The following is a 21,840-nucleotide window of genomic DNA, read 5'->3' on the forward strand; positions in this document are numbered from 1 at the left end:
TAATTGCTATAGTTTTTGTAATAAATGTGCAAAGCTTATTTTTTGGTCATTTAATTAAAAATTTTCATTCCGTTATCTTGTATTAGCGTTATATTGAATTAAACATTGAATAAAATTAGCCAACTTTCAAGTTCGATTTAATCGAAAATTATCTTATTTAAAAATTTGAGTTTAAATTTCCTCTAAAATTTTTTATTGCCATTTACGTTTAAAATAATATTATTAATCACGTGTCCTCTGTCGACACGACTTATTGCTTAAGAATTTATCATGAAAAATTCTTACATATCTTATCGTATTTTTCAGGATGTATCGCTCCAAAAGTGACTTATAAATTTTTTATTTTCTGAAATAAGTTTTAATTTTTATTGAACAATCATAGCTCAATGTTTACTATTATTCAACGATGAAAATTCGTTTTCATTATATCAGTTTTTTTACACAATTCCTGATTTTATATTCAAATCTTCTAATGAGTTAATTTATTCGTGAAATGGTATTAATTCATTCTGAAAAGTTGCCTAGATTAACTAATTCTTTCTTCGTTTTGTCCTTACTGAATTATTTCATTCAGATTTTCAGTCTTTTCTCAAATTAGTAAATTTATCATTCAACTTTGCAAAGCTTCAATATATTTATTTCTGTTGAATAAATCAACTTCTGATCATTATTGTTCTCAACTTTTAGTAGCTTGCTACGTTGCTGCAGTATCATATACTGATAAATTCAATTTGATTTTAGATCATTTACAAATGCTTTTGACATTTCATTTTTTTACCATCTTGTACAGAATAGTACTCAAGTTGATTCAACAATCTAATTTTTTTTTTTTTTTTAATTCTACCTTAACTATGCCACATGGTAGCAAGTATATTTTAAGATTTTCAAAATTTTAAGGCATGCTTTCGACTTGTATCTCTTCTTGATGCTTCCTATTTTCATAAAATGATAAAATGTTAGATAGGAAATAAATACAAACGTTTATACTTATAAAAATTAAAAATATTTATTGTTTAATTCCCACGTTTTACAATATGTACACAACTGTTACTGAACTAAGTTCAGTATCTGTTTCGTTAGTCGAAACAATTCATTACATTTTAAACTATTTATTATGTCCTTGACATAAAAATGAACTACATAAATAATAAAATAAAAGCAGAAAATTAATTGACCATTTATATAAACATGAGCCTGATTATTACTTAAATTAATTGTTCTTATTAATTACAGTCTATAAAACATGAGAAACATTGATTGCTGATGGTGCATTCAAATTTTCCAACTTACTTAAATACAAATATAATAAAAAAAAAAAAAATAAAATAAAATAAAACAATAATTGAAGCGTATATTAACAAGTGTCACAAAAATCAAAATATTACAAGACAAATAAAATAAATGAATGAAATAATTAAATATTCATGATTGATTAAGTTATGGTAGTGACGGTGATGTCATAGGGTGACAATGATGATGACGGTAGTAGTGTTGGAGATGGCTGTGGTTGTGGAGAAAGTGATTGTGTCTGATGTTGGATTAGAGAGGAGTATTTAGGATCTGTTTTAATATCCGTTAAAATAAGTAATGGGTCAATGTCTAAAAATTTAGTTAAAGCCGCACAATTAATTTCTTTTTTCAAAGTACCAAAGGTCATCGTAGTATTTATACGAGACAAATCGACAAGTTCTCTTGGAAGTCCATAATAACTAAAGCTCTCGGATTTCATCGAGGATTGACATTCTAAACCATCTACAGGAAATACAAGACCCGGAGGATACCTAGGCAAAGGATTTGTTGATTTCCTTGCTACAGCTCTAATAGTTGATCCTGTAGATGGCCTCAACAATTGTTTAGTAGTTGATTTTTTAGCTACTCCAAGATTTCTAAAGACTTCGTTTGATGGAAGTATACCATCAGCATTACGATTTTTCATTGATGAATTACCAGAAACATATGCTTCAGTAATACCATTAAATAACTCCTCTAAATTGCTTACTGATCCTTCTATGGATGCGGCGAATAGTGGGTGTTCTTCAGTGCTATGCTGAGTAGCAGAAGTGATATTAGGAAAGTTTGCATTACACCTCTTACACCTATAATTATCATAATGCTTGCTAACATGTTTCTTCATACGAGCATGAGAAATAGAGATAAATTCACATTGTGGGCAACCATATCCTTTGTGAACTGCAGCAATTTCATGCTCTCGTTTAAAACGCAGTGGCAAATGTGAGTGACACATGTCATGATGAATTGATTTTTGGTGTGACTCACAAACTTCATCACACCACTTACAAATGTAAATATCTCGAGATTTATCTGTTGCTTCCGAGTATTTATATGGTAAGTCTGGGTGCTTTTTTCGTGAATGTAACCGTATTGAAGCGATTGAACCTTTTTTGAAACAATATCCACACTTTACAAACTTTATAGGAGTTAAATTATTTTCAGAATTGTCTGTATATCGGAACGGTACTCCAGTTTTATAATTTGATGATTGACTGGGATCTTTATGAATTTTACTCCAGTGCTGTTCTATTGAATACAATGAGCTACTACGTAGATTACAATAAAAGCAGTTATAGATACGTGTCATTTTAGGTACTGTTACAATTTCTTCCTCAATATCATTATTGTAATCTTGTTCATTTCGAGTTTTAGTATACTGGAGCGGAGGTTGATCTGATGATCCAGGTGTATTTATTTCTTCAGCTTTCCAGTCTTCTAATGGATGATTAATTTCTGAATGTTGCCAGACATCCGATTTTGAATTAGCAGTAAAACTACAATAAGCACATTTTAACGTATGCTTATTGGCATGCGCTCTCATATGAGCTGCTAAGCCAGTTGAATTTATTGCTGTAAATCCACAAATAGAACAATTATCTCCTGATCCTACTTTATCATTTTCAAATTTATCGGTTGAACCTACTCCTTTTATTTTACGTTTTTTACTTTTTTTTTTCTGTGGTAAACCATATTCACGTTCCCAAAATTCATCATCGAGTTCTGGACCATTTGCAGCAGGATTAGGAACTATCTCTTCAGCACATCCAGGATGTTTGGTGCGTATATGTTGACGTATTACACTTTCAATATTAGCACCTCGATCACAATAACGGCATATAAAGTTAGCACGTTTAAGATGTTTCAAGATAACATGAGTTTTAAATCCACGTAATCTTGAAAATTTATCGCCGCAATGTTTGCAAGCAAGTGATTTTTCTGGGCGTAACTTTATTTCAACAGCAGTAGGCTCTGCTGTATTTATAACAATTGGTTTATCATTATCTTCTTTTTTTTCTTCTTTTTCTTCATCTTCTACAAATGAATCATCTTTGCTATCAATTACAAGAGCATTATCATCATCATCATCATCATTATCATCATCATCATCATCATCATCATCGTCATCATCGTTATCATTATTAATTACTTTAGAATTCATTTCAAAAACATCAATATTCATATCTAGCATGCTTGAAATTTTCTTGGTCAGATCTACTTTTTTAGAATTTTTAACAACGGTATTAATCGTTGCTACTGGTATTACTGGACTATCTGAATCCTCTAAAGTTATTGTTGGTGGCTCAATTTTTTTATTATAAACCTTTGATTTTATTGGTGACTTATTTACTTTTAAAAAATCATCCGAGGTACGTGCTGTTCCACGTATTATAGCTTGCTGTCGGTTCATCAGTGTTAGTACCTAAACAAATTTATTTTAAAAATTGCCTGTAAAAATAAATAAATAAAATAAAAAATATTTTAAAAAAACTTACCCAAGTTTCTATCTCTCGATTAGATTTAAGAGCAATAGCTTCGGGTTTAGAATTTTTATGGTGACGGTTCATATGTTTCGTCAAATGAGATTGAGATACTGCGTTGAATTCACATGCTCCACAACTATGTCGCCAGTATTTAAGCTCTCTATAAATATGATCTCTCAAATCTTGACGGTAACGAGATTTATATCTATTACAAATTGTACACGACATGCGAACGCCATCAGGTTCTCCATAAGAACCATATTTTTTCTCAAGTAAGTCAAGGTCAGTAATTTCTTCTTCCGGTAAATCAATAACCGATACATCAACATCCATCTCATCAATCGTTACTGGAACTTTAATCTTTTCAGGTGAACCATCTAAAGATGATGATTTGGCTTTTATCTTAGTCGGCTTTGAGGATAATTCTGTGTCACTTTTACGTTTGGATGCTTTACTAGGAGATTCAGAATTCATTGTCGGTTCATCTTCATAAAGAATACCACGAATATGGCGTATTCTTGGCATATCCCTTCGCCATAATGGTGTCGTATCAAACGGTTCATCAACACTTATCATCTCTGTACTCTCAACTATTTTCTTAGTTCCTTTAACTCGCTCATAAGTTAGAGTATAATCAACATTTTCATCATTAAGATGTTTTGAATAAATGTGCTGTTCTAAAGCCATTTTAGATGGTGTCTTAAAAATACATAGCCCACATTTAAATTGAGACTTTTCATTATGAACTGATGTCATATGTGCCGTCATTTCCTGTTTGTACGTACACTTGTACTCGCACATATTACATTTCCAGTAATTGCCATCTTTATCACATGGTCCATCTTCAGTCTCTTCTAGTGGAGTCAGTGGCTGACTACTTTCTGGGTTTTCAATTTCTCGGATTACTTTTACAAATGGTCTTTTTTCTTGATGTTTATCAGCTAAATGACGCTCAACAACATGCCTATTTAGAAACAAAAATAAAAAATAATATAAAATATTTTTTAGAAATTAAAATTTTAAATAATTATTTATGAAATTGACGAACAAAACATAAAACAATTAAATGATTTTTTTTTGTGACTTTTGTGAAAATAATGTGAATACAAACCTATGATAGTGATGATGATTGCAATGTGAACACTTATATAATTTAGTGTCATGCATTTTTAAGTGAACTCCCATCTTATCAATCATTATATTTTGAGAATCTTGCCCGGGTAATGATGTAGGACAGTGAGGACACCGAAAGTATTGCTCTTCAGGATGTAAAGCTTTCATGTGATGTCGTAACATAGTTTCATCAACAGTTAAATAATTACAAGCTGACACGCTACAAACATACCTAAAAAAGATTATTATATTATTATTAATAAGTTAACTAATAAGTGAAATTTTTTGTAAAAAATAAACTCGAAAAATACCTAATTATTAAAAATATTGATTAAAAAGTATTGAAAAAGGGTTGCTTTATGCAAACTAAATATATATATATATACAGTTACATTAAACAGTTATATTAAATATATATATATATATATATATATATATATATATATATATATATATATATATATATATATATATATATATATATATATATATATATACAGTTTCAGTCAATTCTATTAAATTATATCTGAATTCCTTTCAATCGATATTTTTAGCCAGAAATTATTATTATTATTATTATTATTATTATTATTATTATTATTATCATCTATACCTTTTATTTTCTGGAATGAATTTCGGGAGAGACTCAATATCATTTTGTGATACCGTTTCACCCTTAGCTGCTCCCGTGCTCATGCGGCCATTTTGATGAGAACTACTGGCCAAATTAACCATTTTATCAAACATTCTTTCTTTTTTATCTAAACAAGGCACAGGATTAACTGGCCCTGACTCTGGGACATTTTCTTCTGTCGCATGAAGTTGCAAATGCCGAATTATATTTGTACGAACTTTAGTTGTGTATGGACAAACAGCGCATTGCACTTCACGGTGATAAATCGCTTGACGAGGTAATGATTCAATGTCAGCAGGACCAAAGCTAACTTTCTCTTCATTTTTTAAGTTTTTAGAATTACCTTTTATTTTACCTTTTTTTATTTTAACAGGATTTTTCTGTAATAATAAAAAAAAAATTATCACACCAATAAATAAAACACAAGTTTTTTAGTTGGTTTCAGCAACTTTAATCATTTACAAAAGTACTTACACAAGCGTGAAGAATATAAAGACCATCTTCTGATGGATTAGTAGGATCAGCTGGTAACATTCTATGATTAGTTTTATGTTTCATTTTCATATGACTAACGGCCTGTTGAGCTAGAGGAAAACGTTGACTACAGAGTGAACAACCAAATCGTTTCAAGCCATGAAATTTAAAATGGTCTAAAAGGTATCCAATTTTGAAGAAACGTTTTTGGCAATGAACACAAAATAGTTCTTTTGATTCATTAATTAGTGGACACTTTGCAATGTGATCTTTCAAAATTTCAGCTTTTTCGGCGCTAAAGTCACACGCTGAATACCCGCATTTATAAAGATCACTACCAACATACCCAGTATCTTTGATATCATCAAGTGTTTTAAATGCTTTAACTTCTGTTAGACTATTTTTTTCCGTTGAATTGTCCGCGCTGCTAAAATCCTGCAAGTCCAATTTATCTTCAGATACTGTGTTATGAAAATCCTCAGCATTTAAAGAAACAATTTTTTCAATATTTGGCTTAAACTCAGATTCACCTGGTGTTAATACTTCCGCTGATGATTCTTTTTCATTTGTAGTGTCGTTTGTTTTACTTGGATGATGTATATATTCTAAGATTTCAATATCACTATCATCATCATCATCATCATCATCATCATCATTACCATCATCATCTTCTTTTTCTTCATCATTTTGAAGAGAATCACCTTTATTGAGATTAAGTGACTGTTCAGCAGATTTTAGTATTTGACTATTGTCAAAAAAATTAGTACTTATAAACTCATCTTGACAAGAAGGATTATTCTCAGAAATGCTCAATGGATCAATCGCATTCACAATTTGTGTTTTTAATTGATCACTGACATACCGTAGTTCTAATTCAGGTTCTTGATGGATTGTAGACATGGTATCAGAATTTACCTTAGAAGAAAGATCGGTACTCGTAGCTGAAGAATTGTCAGGTCTCGGTAGAAGTATTGGTTTTGGAGATGATGCTGGTTTTTCAGCTATTTTTAAAACTGTTATTCCTCCATTGTGACTGAAAAGGTTTGATTCTTTTAAAATCATTTCTTTGGTATTTGCATTAAGTTGAATAGGCTGACCATTTGCATCGTGGTCACTTTCAAGTAAACTGATAATATCTCGAGGATCAATAATTTTAAGTGTAGAATGTGAATTTCCGGTTTTATTTGGACGTGGTAAGATTGGTATTGGAGCTTTATTTTTACCAATAATTGCCATACTATTGTAAGTCTGTACTTGATTTTTAGCCCCCACTATTATGTTACTAGAAGACTGCACTTGGTTCTTAGTAGCCACAATTATATTGCTAGGAGGTGGAACTGAATTTTTAGCAGTTACTACGATACTACTAGGCTGAACTTGACTTTTAGTAGTAACTACTATATTATTAGAAATAGTTTGTTGTCCAGGTAATTTAGGACGGATTGTTTTTAGTTGCTTAGAAGTTATTTCCGCTTCTTGTACAATCTTAAGTTCAGAACACTTATAATTATCATCGAGGTTTCTAATAATCAATTGTAGCAAAACATCTTTATCTCTTACCGGTGATGGTGGCAAAGATCTTTCTAGAATTTTTGGCGGGCGATTACTGTGGCTATTACCCAAGTGATTATGAAGTTCTGTGGTATTGTCAGCTCCATAAAGACAGTATAAGCATTGATACTTATAAATTCCGTGCATTTTATAGTGATTTATCAGAGACTCTGCTTTAAAAGCAGTTGTTTCACAAAGATGACACTTGAAAATTGCCAATGTTGGACCATGTTTAGTCTTCAAATGAGCTATAAAAGCTTCAGGAACATAAAACAATTTGTTACATTCGTGTTTACAGATAAAAGGTAATACATGTTCACGTCTGTCTATCATTTCAGCTGGATGATAATCTCGCATACCGAGAATTACAGAAATAGGTTTGCCAGGATGTTTAGATTTCTGATGCAATTCAACATAAGACTGAGTGAAAGCTCGATAGAAACAATAGTGACATTGAAACGCACAGAACGAATGTCTTGATTTGTAATGATTCTTCATATCCTCAGCTGTTTTTAATGAATCATCACAATATGCACACCTTTGATAATCACACATTTCAGGCTTAGAATTTACCTGTAATTCTACATGACTTTGATAGTGTTTTACAAATGCATCACATGAGTCAGTAGTAAAGCAACACAATCGAGCCATACATTTGTATAAATGCCGTAGCTTGCCTGACTTCAACATATTTTTATAAGTATCAGGACTTTTTAACGTTGACACAGATGGATTTTGACCTGAATCTTTCGACTTCAATATTGTCGATCCACGTCTCAAAACTTTGACAATTTTGAAGTTTTTCGATACATTTGAAGGCGATGAGGTCGCTCGAGGTGCTGTTACTGTGTTTGCAGCCGACGAAACAGGAGGTAAGCTATTGTGATACAAAGTTTCAACATTGTTCATCGGACGGAGTTTTTTCAAAATGTGCGGGCCCATTACTTTTTTAAGCAAAGAAACGGCAACCGGTTTCAATGGTGATGTACCCACAGCTTTTCTGATGTCATTTATCAGAGGCGAATCCTCATTAGAATTTCCCTGAGATGGTGCGAGACTCACTACATTTTCGATCTTCAAAAATGACCCCTCTTCATCACCAGGTTGTACTATTTCTGATGTATCCAAAATATTTTCGTTTGATCTGGAAACTGTAGTTTCAGGTGATGCTGTTGTAGAAGACTCTATGGACGATGATGATTCAGTTTCAGGTTGTTTATTAGAATCTGAATCTCCAGTAGAAAGTAAATCTCCAGGAAGTCGACGTAATCGAATAAAATTTTTCGGTGCATTATCACCAGCTGTATCTTTTATAACAGAAGATTGATCTTGGGATAGTAATTTTTGTTTCACTGATTCACTTACTACACTTGTAATTATAGGTAGTTGCATTGATGTATTTGATGTATCCATTAAATTATCATCGGTCTGTTCTTCAGTATTGATAGCGGGAAAACTTTTAACGCCTTGCAATTGTGCTGCTAAACGTTGAATTGTATTCATCATGGGTACTTTTGTAGATGTATTGATAGTCTCTTTAAGTAAGGAACTGACGTCTGTTTGTATCTCAGGCTCTGATACTTCATCACTTGAATCAGATTCATACGGTCTATTAACTTCGGCAGCAACTTCGGAATCGCTGGCTTCTTCCAACTCACTATGAGGATCTTTTTGAGCATCATCATGGAATAATGCAAGTGGATCTTTCATTTTTTTGTCTGATTTATCGACATTTAATTCATCGCTCTCCTCATTGATCATTAATGAATTTTCAGCACAAGATTCAGATAGCTCAGAAGTTTGAGGGATATATTCAGATTTAAATCTTGGTTCTTCTTCAAATGTATCAATCAATTGAGATTCTGCAAGTGCTACGACATTTTTCATTACTCGTTCGGTAACATCGCCATTATGAAGAGTCAAATATTCTTCCTCGTTTGTATTAACATTATCGATAATATTTTCTATCTCTGAAGTTGTCATTTTCGTTTGTAGTTTATCAATAATCGATAATCTTTTTTCAGTAGAGTCCTTTTGAATTTTCAATCCAATATTGTCAGCTATTTCCTGCATCTTTTTCTTACGCTCCAGCTGAATCTCTACTTCTTTGTTTTCTAGTTCTGGAGGACAAACAAATGCATTAAGTTTCCTTGACAAAGAATTATCACCGTCATCTTGAGCAGTGTCAGATTTTTCCGCTAAATTATCTTTAGTAAAATCTTCAATCAAATCATCAGTATTTTTCCTAAATTCTCTTTTTGTCGGTTCAATTTCTTTAACTTGAGAATCATTTTCTTCAGTATCGGAATCAAATTTAATCATAATTGAACTATCCATTGATCTAGTATAATTACCACTGTCTTTAACTTTCAAGTATCCAGACATATTGATCTTAATAATTTCTATATCGGAATCTAGACTCTTATGAATTCTGTCAATATGATTTTTAACATTTGATTCTTTTAATTGAATGAAGTTACAAAGAGAACACAAATAACCAGGAATATATTCATCAGAAGGAATCAGATCTTCTTGAACAGAATTCGCGAAATTTTCATTATTTTTTCGACAAATTTTATAATAATGTGCTCGCATTGAAGATTTAATACTAGTTCGATAATTACATTTACAAGTAAATCTGTATTCACCAGTATGAGTTGTACAATGTTCATAAAATTGTTCCATAATAACATTTTTTTCTCCTTCGAAAGTGTAAACACAAAATCTACAAGTTAATTTACGAATTGGTCCTGAGTTTACTTCTTCTGATAACTTAATAAATTCTTCATCTTTAGCTTCATCAATAGCCCGTTTAGCATCTAGTAGAGTTAATCGAGAAATCATTACTTCATTTTTAGGATGATTGTGGGTGTAATGATGAACGATAGATTTACCACTGAATGAACACAAGAGACATTTATATCGTTCCTGTCCAGTCCACGCATACTCAACCAACTCATTAAGATCTAACTCTGGATAAGGTAGTTCTTCCACATCATTTTTCGACTTTTCAGCTGTTCCAGACAACTGTTTCTTTTCATTTACAATTTTGGATACTACTTTAGAAGTAGTTGTATTTTTAACTTCATCAAGATCAAGATTATCAGAAACCATTGATGAATCATTTTTAAACTTAGAAGTTTTAGATACAGTTTTTGACTCAGCGTCATCAGATAAAACTTCAGAAGGATTAGCCGAATCATTTAGATGACAAGTTTTCTTCTTTTTACTCTTAGGAACAACCCCCATTTGCCATGATGCGCGTTTCTTCTTTCTCTTCGACGGTTGTGGTTTTTTAATTCCCTCATGTAATGTGTCCATATCTTCGTCATTATCAGTGACTTTATCAATACCTGGATCCTTATCTTTATCATTTGCCAACTCTCCAATAGCGTTTGCAATCAATTCTTCATTAGTATCAGTTGATGTTGGATCAATTAATTTTTTCCTACTAGATGTATTACTACTTGCTACCGAAGCATCAGAAGCAATACTAGCGTCGTCATCAAATGGTAAAGGAGTATTGCTAATTTTTCTATCATTCATTTCAGAAGTGTTTTTAGTTGCTGTCTTTTGAGCTTTCTTCAAGTTCTTCTTTCTGGTAACTTTAGAATTATTCCGATCAGGATGCAGTGAAATATCAACAGCAGCTGTTAACTCAGTAACGTCAATACCAAAGCTTTCATCAGACGAAGTATCAAAGACATTAGAGTCAACTTTGGATAGTTCAGTTTTTTCTATCATCACGCGAGGTTCTTTAAAAGCTACTCGTCCGCTTCTTCTAACGACAGGCCCATAATCACCATCCTCATCTAAAGTAGGAGTTACAGCTAAAGGATCTTTCGATCTTCTACCTGAATCATTGTTGCGTAGAGCGAAATTATCATCATCGTCACTATCGTCAGAAGTACTGATTATTTCCTTGGAAAGCTTACTAGTACCAGACTTTCGAGTTTTGCTTTCTTTTGATTTCAATGGCACTTGATCTGGAGTTTTACTTCTTTCAGCTCTACTCCGAGATCGAGATTTCAACTTAAACTCAGCTTCACCTGAATGTAATTCATTTAAATCTTCTAATAAGTTGGTAACACCAGAAGCATTACTTGCTTTATCATCCATTTCAATAGACGGTAAATTACCTTGGGCTTCTTTTATTAATCTACACATCCGAACACCAGTGGCAGTTATCACGCCTTTGCTAATGAACATTTCACGAACGTCTTCTTGTAACATTTCCAAAGAATTTCGTCGTTTTTGTTTACGAGGCTTTCCAACTGGTGGTTTAACTGCTTCATCCTCTTTAGAAGCTACTACTTCGTCATTCACAACTTCTTCAGTTTTCTTAACTTTTTTCTTAGCTGGAACCTTCTTTGCTTTTCGTTTTCTTTTAGGTGGAGATTTAACTGGTTTTTTTACTTCTTCAACTTTACTGTCTTCTTCATCTTCTTCTTTATTGACCTCTACATCCTCTTCATTTGCCTTATTGTTGGTATTCTTAGCATTTGCAACTTCTTTTTTTTCTGAATCAGATTCTGATTTATCATTTTTACTTAAATTATCAGTTTGAGCCTTTTTAGTCTTACTAAAACTTTTTGATGGAGACTCTTTATCAAGCCTAGTTGCCAAAGTTTCTTCTTCCGAAGAATCAGATTCAATGACAGGTTTTTTCTTTTTTAAGATTTTCTTTCGATGTACAATTGTACTCTTATCATCAGAACTACTGCTGTCAGAATCTGATTTGATAATCTTAAGTATTTTTTCTGATTTTTCAGAGTTAAGAACTTCTCTAAGCTTTTTCAATATCCTGGCATTTTCTAATAATGTTTTAGCTTCACCAGTTTCAAATGACTTTCTAATAAGAGCTTCAATCAGTTCTTGAGTAGCAGTTTCTGAAAATTTAGGTGTATCATCTTGAGTCGATTTACTTTTCGACTCAGTTTCTTTTAAAGTAGTAGAAGTGTCAACTGTTGTCTCAGATTCCTCTTTTGATTCTTTTTCAGATTTTAAGCTTTCATCTTTCATATTTTCAGCTTTAGATGTAGTCTCTGCTTCCGTAGTTTTAGAAATTCGATCAACATCTTTTGTATTAGTGTCTTTCAAGTTATCAACAGATTCTTCAGTGGTACTGGTGACTTCTGTTTTCTTTGCATCATGTAGTTTTTCATCAGAGTCATTTTCCGATGATCCAGTGTTAATTGATGGATGAGCGTCTGTTTCCCATTTATCTTCAAAATGCGATGGACTTGGTCTTGGAGGAGTAGGAGGACGAGGCGTAATTGGTTTTTTAATTTTAGGAATTTTGAAATTTTGTAAGCCATAACCTTTTCCAGTTTTAGCAGCAGTATCGATTGCACCATAAAGACTATGTAATGGTGATTTCATAGAATCAATATCTTTCTTTAGTTTATCGTCCATTGTTTTTTCATTTGATTTATTATCAATCGAAGGTGTTTTTGATGTAGCATCATCACGAATAGCATTGTCTTTTAGTTTCTCTACACCCTTGCTTTTGTTATTAGGTAAAGCATTATTGAAGCTAGTTGGTTTATTTGATTCTTTAGTTTCTGAATTTCTTCGCCTTGGATCTCTTGAAACAGATGAACTTTCTGAGGGCTTATTATTGACTACAAGAACTTGAATATTGTTATCTTTTACCAACCTAGGATCTCTTCTCGCATTGGGCATATTCGGATTGTTCATTTGATGAGGGGGAGCTTCTGGTCTATATCGTGGATCCCTCATTCCAAAACGATTATCATTTGATACAGTAGGACGATCCCATTCACTTCGACGATTGAATCCACCATATGAAGAGTCTCCTACTCGGCCTCTTTCAGACCCAAAACGATCGCCACCTCTACCTCTATTAAAAGACTCATTGTTTCCACGGTTCCAAGATTGATGATCTAGATTAGGTGTTCGACCGTAATGACTTTCTACTCCTCTTCCTCGAGAACCATCGTGAAAGTTTGGTTCATTGGGTCGATTGGATGAATTATCCCACATCTGCCTAGAAGGACCATGGGGATATTCGTGGGGTCTATCATAAATTGGTTCATTAGGTCTGTTAGGTGGGCCATTCCATTGTGGCCTTGGTGGACCATGGGAATATTCATTCATTTTGTCAAAAGGCACATCATTGGGTCTGTTTTGCGAGGGTTCCCACTGTGGTCTGACAGGCCCACGAGGAAATTCAGCAGAACGATCAAATTGCTGATCAATTGGACGATTCTCATGGGGAAATGAATTGAATTTAGATTGAGGATAACACGGAGTTGTTAGTAGTGATGGGATGGATTGGGGAGATGATGATAAAGCCCTTTCATCTGCAAAGTTCATTTCATTATTTGGACTCATTATCGACCTTGCTCCGCGGTTTACATTTGGCCCATATTGATTTTGTACGTGATGAGGAGGAAAATTATCTGTGACTACAGAATTTGGACCTACATTCCAGTTATCTTGTGGTGGTAAGCTTCCAGAATGCGGATAATGAGATGGCCTGGGAGACATCGGAGATGCATTGGAATGACCACGTACATTTGGATTCTGTCCTCTCCACTGCGGACCACCAAATCCTGGACTCATGCCGGGTTGCTGATGCATTGGTGGTTGAATATTATGTACATCGTAATGATCTTGATGCCTAGAATCTAAATTGTCCCGACGAAAATCTGGTTCCACTGGACTGGCATAATTAGGATGCCCACTTTTATGTAAATGCATCTCACTAGGCGCAAGAGAAGATGCTCGACGCTGATGCATCGAAGTACGATCATCAGGATTTGCTGTACCATCTTTTTGCAAATGAATATTTACCAAATTGGCATAGTCATTTTCAGAGATATGAGATAACGCTTTTTGTATAACATTTAAGTTAGGTATTTGGACATTTTGATCAACATCATGACGAAATTCAGATGAGTGACGAGAGCTTCGCTCATGATTATCATTATAACTTTTATTATTTGTGGAATGTATTTGTGATTTTTGATCAGTTTTAAGCGTTTCACTTCTATTAGCAGACGAAGGAATATTATTTCGGGGAGTCATTTTGACAATATGCTTATCTACTTCTTCCCATCGTCTATCGCTGTCTTTATCAATATTTTTTGATAGCGTCCAAGAACTTTTTTTATCAATTCCTTTTTTGGTATCTAATGATAATCTTTCTTTGATGCTCTTCTTCTCGTCAGTTTTATCCGAAATATGAGAAGGATCATCATTTAAAAGTTCTGCTAAATCTAACTTTGACAATAGTGGTCCAGATCTATCGAGTGGAAGCGATGTCAATGGGGCTGGTGCCTTTTTAGTTCTGAAGGGATCAGGAGGAGATTTATTTCTGCATTGTTTAAGTGCATTTGATTTTATTACTTCTTTTGCAACATCTGAAAGAGCATGGTCAGAACTTTTTTCCAAAGGAGAACCAAATCTTCTAGGAATAGAAGAAATCGGTAAATTATGTCGACTTTGTTTCACTTCAATTTTATTACTATGACCAGGCTTATTAGTTTTTTCACTTGCTTCCAGTATAGACCATTCATCAAAGCTATTCGTTGGTGAATCGATAGCATTTTCAGATAATTCAGATCGGTTGAACAATTTGTCATCTGATTTTCTCAATCGTGATTTAGTAAAAATCAATAATTTATTCGTAGGCAAAGAGTCGCGTTGAGTAAGACTTTTGGATTTACTAATAACATTGCTTTCATATTCAAGTGCTCTTTCAGTCGGAATTACTATAGGAGCGTTATTTAAAGAACTTTCTGGATCTGGACTAGCCGGTGGACTCGGACTTGCTGGAGTTTCGTTCATTTTTTTTTTAGATTTTATATCTTTCTTGCGCTTAGTGGCTTCAAGCTTCTCCTCAGGTTTCTGCTTGACTTTGACCGACTCTTTTATCTGATTTTGAGATTCGTCAGCTTTCTTATCCACCGTCGACGTTGGAGCACTGAAATTTATACTGTTAACATGCATCTACTTGATAAATTAACATGCTGTTTTGAATTTTCATGTAATTCAAACTTACTTGGTTACTGTAACAGTGTCTCCACTTTTTTTAACTGGAAAATTCAATCCACTGGTCCCCTGAAATTGATTATCAATTAGACTTACTGAGTTTAAACTATAAAGCATCTGTAATCAAAAGTAGCAAGCGTGAGTAGAAGACTTTATTTAAAATAAAAACTATCTATAATAAATCTATGTTACTTCGAAAATTGTACAAGCAATAAACAAACCATTTTTTATTCACCAAAAAATAACTCTAAGTCTTTGAAAAAAAATTAATTTATTGCTAATTTCAAATTTATTAAAATAATCTCATTCTTTTCTTATTCAACAATGCACATTGAAAACAATTAAATTTCTTTGAAAAGACATTCAATTTAACTTATAAATTTCATATCAAGAACACGTAAATACCTTGTCAACTTTGCTGTGCAGTTTTAACAGGACGGCTTCACATTTTTGCAGAGTTTCTAGCTTCAATCTGTTTAAAAATACCATAATATTTGTATTGTACCTAATTCTAACAGAATATTATAATAACAATAGAAAAAAAAAACAAAAAAAAAAAAAAGAGAGAACATTTAAAATGATAAAGAATTCAATTAACTACAAATATCAGAAAAGTAAAACGTATGCATGTATCAGAAATCACAAAGCACTCAATGTAAATGTGCAAGGTAAAAATACTTTGAGAACAGCTTTTTATAGATGATATATCTCGTAGTAAACAAACTCGATTTCATGGGGTGTAATAAATTTTATGTTCATAAAGATGATAATATTCGAATGTCCGAAATTTAATTTTAGAATAATTCAAGTTTGATTAAAATCACAGAAATATATACGATATAACTTTTAGAATATTCAGTATGATTAAAATAAAATAGATAAAAATAAAATAGATATGAGCTTTAAATAAAGAAAAAAAATAATCTTACTAAGAATTACGATTAGCAAAATTTAATAAGCGTGCACTTAATTACATACTGTAAAAAAAAATGTGTATGCAAAATTATATCTTCTAAAACTGAAATAGAAAATTGATGATATTGAACGATTCTGTAATACTAAGTATGAAAAATACATATTTCAGAAGATTTCTAATAATTAAATTGGTACCTATCAATGGTGAAAAGTGGCAAATTTAGAAAGTTATTTGAAAATTTTGAATTAAATTTCAAATAATCAATATAGTTAGAGTTGTATGGAACTAAATTTTCACCTCCAATACTCATGAATTTATTAAAAAAAATTTCGGATATCCTAATATCGTCAGCTCTATTCAAATAATTCCGACGGACATATCATTTGCGCACTCACCGAGTTTTCGTCATTTCGATATCTGCATACGTTTGTAATTATAATTTATAATTTTCGAGGGTAAATGAATTAATTTAAAACTTTAATAATAAATTAGTACTTTAATACGTTAATGATTGTGCAATCAAAATTTTGACATACTTTCTTTTCTTGCTTGTTAAAATTCCATGAAGCTGTTGCATTTTCTGCAACTGTAACACCCGGGAGGAATCTGTTACTTTCTGCAGTCTTTCGATCATGGCTTCCAAAAAAGGAATATATTTTTGCATTTCTGCAAACTTTTTGTCGTATTCGTCCATCTTGGCTGCAGCTTTACTTTTCACCTGTATCCAGAATTCATTTGTTTGTAAAATTTTGGAATTGTATTGTCTTGATTAATATTATTGAATTTTAATCTTCATGGAGTTAACTCCATGATTAAATGCTTCTTTCTTGCATTGCTTAGCATCACTTCATACATTCATATTTTATGATATTCCTTCTATTTCTAGCGTTTTTGTGATTTTACTTCTTCAATCATTATCATTATCATTACCAACAAAAATTACGATTCAAACTATAATTATCTCTAAGCTTAAAGAAAATTGAATATTAACTTCAGTAGCCGCTAGAATACTACTTGCAATATCTTCAGTCTAAGACATCAAAAATGAAAACTGAACAAAGCTCAGCATTTCTGGATATTTAAAGACTAAGTCTTTAAATTTACACATTATCTAATCCATCAAAGAATTTCTTTGGTGTTATCATTTATTCCACGTATTCCATTAAAGAACGTACTGTTTATTCATTGAAATGTAAGAATACACGCGATTTTCGTTTAAACTGTATAAATTTCAATTATATATCCAAATTAAAGTACTCAATTACTGATTCAAGTTCATTGAATTGTTCGGCAATTGATCTGACAAGGCAATAAATTATATCCAAATAGTACAGAAAAAGAGAAAGTTGAATCCACTCAAACTCATGTTTTTTTCAACCTTTTTTAAATCTCTCAATAACTTATTGATTTACATCCACCATTTTACTTAACATGCTAACGCAAAATGGCCGCCTAAAGTTATCCAGTAGTTTATTTCCAAGAAAATTCCAGTAAAGTAGGCATTTAAAAAATAGAAACAAAATAAAAAACGAATTTAAATAATTTTAAGTTGATAACTTAATTAAAATTTAAATATAAAATATATTAAATCATTATGAAATAAACTTTTCAATAAAATTCAACGTGTAAATTGCGATTATGAAACAGGATTTATTTACATACTCACACTTTAAATAAAATATTCACGCTTAAAAGCAACTCATAGAGTTGAATAACGAAAATAAAAATGAAGCGTGCCTCAACGCGTCCCGTAAACTTTTCATGTCTGTAATAGATCACGTTTTAATTCACATTCATTTGCTCAGTATTCCGTATATATATATACATATATATATATATTCGTTAAAACTAACTTATACTAAAAATACTAATTTCTCTTAAAATTAACGTACAAATTGATTAAATACTAGCACGTTTTTTGTAATCTTATATCAAGTATTTACAATTTCATTATTCACAGGAGTTTTACTAAAGTATAAAGATCGACTTGGTCACACTCGTACAAAAAACATGGTGGAACTTCCAGTATAGCCTTGGGAGCAGATGGCTACTGCAGTGAATTGTGAACTACGTATGACGCACGATAGATTCCGCCACCACATTTACCCTAGTACCTCATTCCTTTCACTCAATATAGCTAGACATCGCTGATTCTGATTCTCTGATACTAACTTATACCTAAAATTCATCTATATATAACTATAATATATATCAACTTACCCTAAAATTAATTAAAACTAAATTTAACCTTTACAACACAACTTAATATTTTCTTTTTCGTAGATATAATTTTTTTACAGTTTATAAAAATTCTAATTTAAATAAAAAAAACTATAGATTCTCAAGCCATTTTATATAGTCTGACCAAGAGACACGTCAGTACTAAACTGGTGAACTGGTCTGGCTAAATTTTGCCAGTCATTACGTTTTCATTTGTTTTATGATGCAATATCCTGCCAACACCCATTTCCGGAACTTAACAACGCCCCTAGCGTTCATTTAATGAACTAAATATTTTTATTAAACAATTTACGCTTACTTTGTGAAATTTTCCTATCAAAAATGAAATTATTTTTTTGCATTTCAAGTAAATTGCAAACCCATGCTGTATACCTTAGTCAAGCTTAAATGTATGTTTAAAGACAGAGAATATTTTTTGGGCTAATTCGATCACTATTAGTCTTAATAACTGACGAGAAACTCGGAATACTCTAGAATCGAATGATACACAGCGCCATTTTCGAAATGAAGGATTATTCCATCTTATGCAACAAATAAGTCATCGGATAAAATTCTGCACTGGCAATATTTATTTATCCATATGCCTACGAATCATCTAATATGATAATTTAATAATTATTATACTCGTAGTAAAATTTCTATGGTTCGTTGAAAAATTTAACACTATATTTTTTAATTTAAAGGTTTGTAAAGTTTGTAATAAAATAATGCACACAGAAACAAAAGCCACAACTAAAGTTAGCGTTGTAAAAGCAAAAAAACAAACCATGCGAATATTTTTTTCAGCATATAATTTCCCGTACGACCTTAATTGATCTGTAAGACAACAGATAACTACTATAATTGATTAGCACACAAGAAAGAAGTCTAAACATCTCTAATCAAGCGATATAATTCTTTACTCCGGAAAAACATAATTTCAAAATGAAATCTTGAGATCATTAAATGACGGAGATTTTTTAGGTATGAATAATTTATTTTAAATGCTAACAATACCTCTCTTGATTATAATAAAAGGGTGTCGTTAAATATCTAATTATTTCAGTTTACAGGAAAAATAATGCTTAAGACGATTTTGAGCACCATTTCATCTTGCTTTCTCAAAGTATTTTCTACCGACTATTCGGAATCGAGTGCTCACAATACAATGGTTTTATATAGTTTTATTCTTACCAATTATATTATCGAGTTTATTCGTCAGTAAAACTTATTCTTGATATCAAAGTCTAAAATCAAGGCTTAATAAATCTTCAACAGATGACAAAGCTGAGTCTTAATTAAATAGATACTTAACATATCACTAAATCTATTATTAATGAATGTTGATAAACCACTATTTTTAAAAACTCGGTAACACGCACTAAGGTCTTTTTTGTTGAGTGCTCTTATAAAAAATGGACATTATTCATTGTTACAGCGCTCTCTCTATGAAATCTTAAACCATCCATACATATATCCTAAACTCAATAGGTATTCTGTAGATGAGTAGATCTCTTTTGTTCCTGATAATCTATAGCAACAGTACATGGCTGAGCAAATAAATAAAAACTGGCGAGTAATGAATCACGATCTAAAGATAACAAAAATAGTCTTTAAATCTTTATTTGTTCTATCTTTTTTTCGTTGGGAAAGGTCAGTATAAGTCACGGAAATCTATGCAGTATTTTGTTAAAAACCCTTAAAACACATCACGCACAGCTATCATAATTATATTAAGCTCTTATAAATACGAATGGCAATATTAATGCCCATGCCACAATATTTAATAAAGTTATTGAGTAAGTCATGAATTTTCAGTATATATTATAAATATCAAACACTTATAAATTGTGAAAAAAAGGGTAAATATAAAATTGTCTTATTTATCACATTTATTAATTTTGACAGATTTAATGTAATCCTAGAGGTGAAGTGCGATTACAATAGAAATGAATAAAACCTAATCGATATGAAAAATGAACCCCGAGTACTGTCACCCAATACCCTTTTAAAGTGGTATAGTAGCTCCGTAAGTATATGTATCCGCGCAAATAGTCAAATATCAAACGAACTCATTCTAATGGCTTAAACGCAACATTATAATTGTGCCAGAGAACGCAGACTCGAGAAACCCAATGGTCATAACAATATATTCACTCACAATAATGGCTGACATTATTCAGTAATAAGTCTGGTAAAACTAATTTATGTTGCGACGTTCCAATTAAAATTATCGGGTTTATTCGTACCCACTAACACTAAATCGACTTTTTTATTTGGCAATATTTTCGGTCCAACTCGAATAATACTTACCGCCTGTTCTAAATGTTATCTAGATTTATTTTATTGTTTCTATATTTACCGATTAAAAATTTATTTATAATACAACCTACTGATAGATGTACTCTAAATTTATTATTTATTTACTCGAGGTATTATAAAATATTATTCAACACGAATTGCATCTATGTGATTGACTAATCTGATAGTAAAGTTCTATTCTAGCATAAAAATAGTAAACTCTTTTTCTTTCAATCAAATTCAATAAAATCACTGTAATGAAAAAGATTGTCAACGTAATGACAACTTACTTTCTAATATTATTTTTTTCTATTAGTATTCAGATTTTACAAATGTCCCCAGTCCAGCAGTTTTAAATAACGAGACGTCGTTATTTAACAAGTATTTTAGAGAAAGGAAGGTATGGGATTTTTATTTATTTTTTTTTTTTTTTCATAATATTTTATTTTTAACTGGCTACAAAATATAATGTCATGATGCAAAGTTGCTGCTGGTATTTTGTGCTAATATTTATCTTCTGAAATATTCACTGTTTAGAACATACATCTCAATTATTTAGATTAATAATCACGAATTTATATTAACTATCACAAATAATATTTTTTATCGATTAAATTTAAGAATAGTAAATTTATTTATTTTTGTTTACGAGCACGATATCAGCGATGTATACTCTCTTGACTCGCCATTCTCACAATTGCTTATCTAATATGTCTAACGAATATACAAAAAAACAGAGATATATACCTAAATTCTCGAAAAGAGTTAGGTAGTGAACGCCCGACGCTGACATTACGTCTCCTAAGAATTGAGGATCTGCGTGGTAAACGAGTTGTCAG

General features: G+C 31.6%; 1 protein-coding gene and 1 long non-coding RNA gene across 12 annotated transcripts; one reads left to right on the forward strand and one right to left on the reverse strand.

Moving 5' to 3' along the window:
• Positions 1–980: 980 nt before the first annotated feature.
• LOC123261291 lies at positions 981–19,996 on the reverse strand. 9 transcript variants are annotated; one of them, XM_044722867.1, is made up of 9 exons: positions 19,895–19,974; positions 17,017–17,198; positions 15,970–16,036; positions 15,575–15,681; positions 5,995–15,496; positions 5,500–5,900; positions 4,885–5,118; positions 3,786–4,737; positions 981–3,712 (listed from the first exon to the last, which is right to left on the reverse strand). In XM_044722867.1, the coding sequence occupies exons 2-9, from the start codon at positions 17,172–17,174 to the stop codon at positions 1,433–1,435; spliced, it is 13,701 nt and encodes a 4,566-aa protein (XP_044578802.1). In that variant the 5' UTR covers positions 17,175–17,198; positions 19,895–19,974; the 3' UTR covers positions 981–1,432. The 9 variants fall into 9 exon arrangements, with proteins under 9 accessions (XP_044578802.1, XP_044578805.1, XP_044578800.1 ...); XM_044722870.1 differs by lacking the exon at positions 19,895–19,974 and adding an exon at positions 18,701–18,758; XM_044722865.1 differs by lacking the exon at positions 19,895–19,974 and adding an exon at positions 18,147–18,659.
• On the forward strand, positions 19,318–21,402 carry LOC123261295. 3 transcript variants are annotated; one of them, XR_006508651.1, is made up of 5 exons: positions 19,318–19,404; positions 19,508–19,684; positions 19,767–20,499; positions 20,609–21,188; positions 21,318–21,402. It is a non-coding gene; the product is annotated as an uncharacterized LOC123261295 (long non-coding RNA). The 3 variants fall into 3 exon arrangements; XR_006508649.1 differs by having other exon boundaries at positions 19,318–19,684; XR_006508650.1 differs by having other exon boundaries at positions 19,387–19,684; positions 20,609–20,729.
• The last annotated feature ends 438 nt before the right edge of the window (positions 21,403–21,840 follow it).

The sequence above is a fragment of the Cotesia glomerata genome, linkage group LG3 (genome assembly GCF_020080835.1).
Source record: "Cotesia glomerata isolate CgM1 linkage group LG3, MPM_Cglom_v2.3, whole genome shotgun sequence".
Classification (NCBI taxonomy): domain Eukaryota; kingdom Metazoa; phylum Arthropoda; class Insecta; order Hymenoptera; family Braconidae; genus Cotesia; species Cotesia glomerata.